Raw genomic sequence first — 4,478 nt, forward strand, 5'->3', positions numbered from 1 at the left:
GGCCTGGGATCGTGAGGCGTATCGCTTCAGACGGCAAGCGTCAACGCTGCACCCGCCCCTTCGATGTCGACGATGTCGTCGCCGTGGACTTCGACTACGACGGACGCCCGGACCTGCTCCTGATGGGCCGGCGAGGCGACGAGCTGCGCCTGGCGCTCGCAAGAGGCCAAGCGGACGGCGAGCTGGGCAAGCTCGAAGATCTCCCCTCGACCACGCCCGCTCAGCCCCTCGTCTTGGACGCTTCAGGCAATATGCGCGCAGATCTGCTCGCTACACCGTACGGCACCGATCGCCTGCAGCTGTACAACGCGACCGAAGGGAGGCCTGCATTCGACATGTAAGTGCGGACACTCACCTCGGCTGACCTCTCAGCGTCGAACCGCCGTTTAGCACCTGCACACTCGCCGAGCCGCACAGCAGCGCATCGATCGATCTCGACGGTGATTGCTTCGCAGACGTCGTGCTGACCTGCGTCGATCCCGAGGATCCGAGTCGTATGACGTTCGAGATCTGGCGCAATGACCCGTCCGACGGCTTCCAGCTCAGCCAGCGCGGTCGTCTGCCTGCGGGGACGAGTGTCTTGCGATTCGGCGACGTCGACGGGGATGGGGCCAACGATATCGTCCTGTCGGTGTGCACGAGACTCGAGTGCTTCATCGACATTGCATACAACAAGATGGTTCCTCTCTGCAGCTCAAAGTCGCAAACTGCCTGTCGACCCGAGCTCTGCATCGCCGACCGGACCTTCTCGTTCGATCTTACGCTCGATCGATCGAACGGCGCCTACACGCGCATCCCCGTGTCGCAGCTCGCACCCGCCGAACCTTTTGCCCTGAGCTCGACGCTACAACTCGGCGACCTGAACGCCGACGGGTTTCCAGACGTGCTCATTCTCACGTCGAATCGCAAGGATGCCTCTCGAGGGCGCGCGACGCTGCTCGAGAACAGGCCTTGCGACAGCTCGAGCTGCTCGCCGATGGAGATTCAGCACCGTCGCCGGGCGTTCAGGCGTGTCGAAGCGGGTGCTGACGCCCTAACGTCGATTTCCGACGCCCAATCAGCTGCATTCTTCGGCATCGAGGGAGCGGGACGTCGCAGTGTGGATCGGCGGCTGACCCTGCAGACCCTCGACATCCTGGTGCAGCGCGCCGGCGGCGTCACGACGTTCATAAAGAACAACTTCTATATCGAGAACTTCGTGCTTCAGCTCGCGACGCTGAACGGTGCCTCGGCCAAAGGATCGGCGCCTGCGATCGGCAGCGCTCTCGCCTTTCGAATCGGCGACCGACGCGTCGTGTCAGCCACTCAACTATCTCAGACGGCCTACCGCAGTCTTCAGCCGCCTCGCGTCCTCGTAGGACTGGGCCGCAGCTCAAACTACGTCGAAAAGGTCTACGTCGGCGTCGGACGGCACGTTGGCATCCTCGAGGGCGTCATACCCAACGCAAAGGTCACGCTCAACCCGCTCACGACCGAACCGTCCGTCTGGACACGCCGCTACGAAATCAGGCCGGCTGAATGGATCGGCTCCGTCGGCGCCTCTGTCCTCAGCGCCATGGCGCTGCTCGCGCTCACGATCGCCGCGTTGCATTGGCGGGAAAGCAGAATCGAGCTGCGATCGACTCGGAGCTACGCTTTGTAGATTGTACCCCTGGATCGAGCTGCGATCGACTCGAAGCTACGCTTCGTAACTTGTACTTCTTGTGTGGCCGCGAATTTCACCGTCGGCGCGAGCCCGCGCGACGCTGTCAGCGCACGGTTACATTGTCTCGCTGCACGTCGCGGTGGGTCTGCTGATGTTCAGCGTCTGATATTCATCGTCTGAGGTGGTGAGGTGGTCATTGGAACCTCGACCGGACTCACACGGCATCGCGCGCTCGCGGCGCGCGTCATCTCTTTCAAACAGCGAACTGAGCACGCCGTGTGGACTGGACCGAGCGCATCGCCGAGAGCCCTGCGGACGGCGCCCAACGGGGGAGACGGCGGGCAGTCGACTCTCGCACACACGACTGCGATGCCCTATATTCCCGCGTCGCCCTCTTCGTCAGGCCCATCCTCGCCCGGGCGCGATCGCGGTGCCGCCTGGCCTCGGCAGCCGCCGCCGCCTCACGGGAGCTGGGGCCCAGCTGCCAGCCCGACTGGAGGGTCCTGGGGTCCGCCAGCCGTGAGCAGCTCGGCGTTTCAGCGACGCGCCTCCGATCTGGACGCTCGCGCCGACGATGCGCAGGCTGCCAGCGGCTCGCGACGGCATCTGCGCAATCATATCCGATCCCAATCGCACGACCAAGTCGCCACGCTCACGAGCCTGTCGACGCTCGGATCCGCGCACGACGACGAATCGCCCTCGGCGTCGTACTCGTCGCTCCGGACCCAGCTTCTGCCCGATCCGGATCACGCAGGACTCGATGGGACCGCTGGCCAGTGGCTCGGGCTCGCACGATCGCCCGAGCGATCGCCGAACGGTTCGGACGATCAGGCCGAAGGTCTTCAATTCTCGGTCGGACGCCGGCAGCGAGCGCACAAGCGGACCAGAGGCGCCGGCACGGACACCTCGCCACGCACCCGAGCGACGCCGCTGCCTCCGACGCACGATCACGACAGCAATCAACAGCCCGAATGGCCGTCGCTGCCTCCTGCGTCCCGGCTCTGCACCTACGCTTGGATACGGAGGCGGGCAGGACGAGAGCACGACGTCGGCGCCTGCCCCGAGTCCAGCCGACGAGCGCGGTGGACCGTCTCGCACGCTCAAGCTAGAGCTCGCGGGCGGCTGGACCGAAGTTCCGGCCGGATCTCGCGCGGCGACACCGATGATTCGCAAGAAGAGCGGCGAGCTCGTGCGATCGTCGCTCAAGCCCTCGCGGAGCGAATTCGGTCAGACGATTGGCCTCGGCAGCTCGCGCGAAGTGCGTGCCAAATCGGTGCCGTCCGACGCCCACGGGCCCCAAGTATGTCCACTTTGATTCGCAGCTCGAGCATGGTCCGCAGACCGGTCGCTGGCAGGGCTGACTCCAGCAGTCAAGCTGTTCTTGGCTCAGCAACGACCGACAGCCGTTTCGCGCCAGGGCTCGCCCGGCGTCGAGACCGAAACCGAGACCGAAGGCGAGGGCGCCTTTCCGTTCCCGCCGATGCTCACGGCCTTGCCGCCGCAGATGGTCCTGCACGCGCCCGACGTGCCTGCGACGGCGCCGCAGCCGACCCATCGCGACGACGGCCGCGACGTGCTGCTCGAGTCGCTCGCCGTGAGCGCCGACAACAAGTCGCTGCGTGGGAGTGTGATCGTACGCAACATCAGCTACGAGAAGCGCATCGCCATCCGCTTCACGGCCGACGACTGGCAGACCGTGTCCGAGGTCGCGGCCGAGTACAGCGAGTCATGTGCGGGCGCCCCGGGGTTCGATCGCTGGTCATTCACCATCAAGCTGCAAGACCTGATGGCCCGCATCGAGTCAACGACCATCCTGCTCGCGGTTCGGTATTCGGTCGACGGCCGAGAGATCTGGGACAACAACCGCGAGCGCAACTATCGTCTGACCTTCCGTCGCGAGCGACCTTTGGCCTCAGCCCGACGCCACGCCGCGGGCCGACGCGCAGCTAGCCGCGACTGCCAGAGGGGCAACGCCGTTGGCCAATAGCTTTGCGTCCGATCTGCGCCGCGAGCTCGATCGACTGGCAGCTGACGACTTTGGTGGCCGACTGCCGCTGCGGTCCGAGTCCAACGAGCCCGACCAGCGTTCGCTTGCCAGCCGCTACGACATTGGCGCCAGTCTCAAGAATCGCGGCATCGGCCATCGTGGCCCCTCGGCGCTGCTGGCAAATCCCTGGTTCCATCCCGGCAGTGGCGCGCACTCGCCCAGTGGGTCGTACAACACCCTGCCGCTCGTTCCGCCGGTCTCGTCGAGCAATCCAGCGCCTCATCCTGCGCACGGCGTGATGGCCGCGCATGCCGGTCTGGCGCCCATCGGGTGCGCGCCGCGCTGGCTGGCCGCTGCTAATCCGCGCACCAGCCTGCCTCCGTACTCGGGCATGCCCGGCGCGTCTTGGGGCTCGATCGATCATCAGTCGCCCAGCTTGGACAGCAAAGGGTCGCACTACTCGCATCGGCTGCCTTTGAACGATGCGTCCCTCAACGAGTCCAACCACGACTTTGAATCGGGTCCGCACTCGCCCTTTGCGCGCGCGATCGACCGCGAGGACTCGTATTTTCCGCGACCGCCACTGGGCATCGACGTCAGGGCCGACTACGAGCGTCTTCGCGGGCTCATCTCGCCGCCGCCGGCGCACTCAGCGGAGCTCACGCCGCCGCCGTCCTCGTGCGTTACCCGAGCGCGACCGAGAGCTGAGTCTGCAGTCCCGTCAAGGTCCGAGAAGTCAGACCCAGTCGGGGCAGTCCGCCGCCCGAACCAGCCGGCAGCGCCCTCGTCTCACCCTCGCCGGCATCGAGCTCGCAGTCCAGTCCGCGCTCAGAGTCGGCCACCGCC

General features: G+C 65.9%; 1 protein-coding gene across 1 annotated transcript; it reads left to right on the forward strand.

Annotated features, from left to right (window-relative positions):
- The first annotated feature begins 496 nt into the window (after nucleotides 1-496).
- On the forward strand, nucleotides 497-1,642 carry LOC147878058 (uncharacterized). The gene has a single exon (XM_087372464.1). It carries the CDS (start codon nucleotides 497-499, stop codon nucleotides 1,640-1,642), a length of 1,146 nt encoding a protein of 381 aa, XP_087228590.1.
- The last annotated feature ends 2,836 nt before the right edge of the window (nucleotides 1,643-4,478 follow it).

The sequence above is a fragment of the Dipteris shenzhenensis genome, unplaced genomic scaffold (genome assembly GCF_047967505.1).
Source record: "Dipteris shenzhenensis isolate YYH24624 ecotype China unplaced genomic scaffold, Dip_SZ_1.0 scaf0591, whole genome shotgun sequence".
NCBI classification, from domain to species: Eukaryota; Viridiplantae; Streptophyta; class Polypodiopsida; order Gleicheniales; family Dipteridaceae; genus Dipteris; species Dipteris shenzhenensis.

Bases quoted from the DNA above. Each gene is read 5' to 3' on its own strand.
- LOC147878058 (XM_087372464.1), top strand. From the start codon at position 497: ATGACGTTCGAGATCTGGCGCAATGACCCGTCCGACGGCTTCCAGCTC.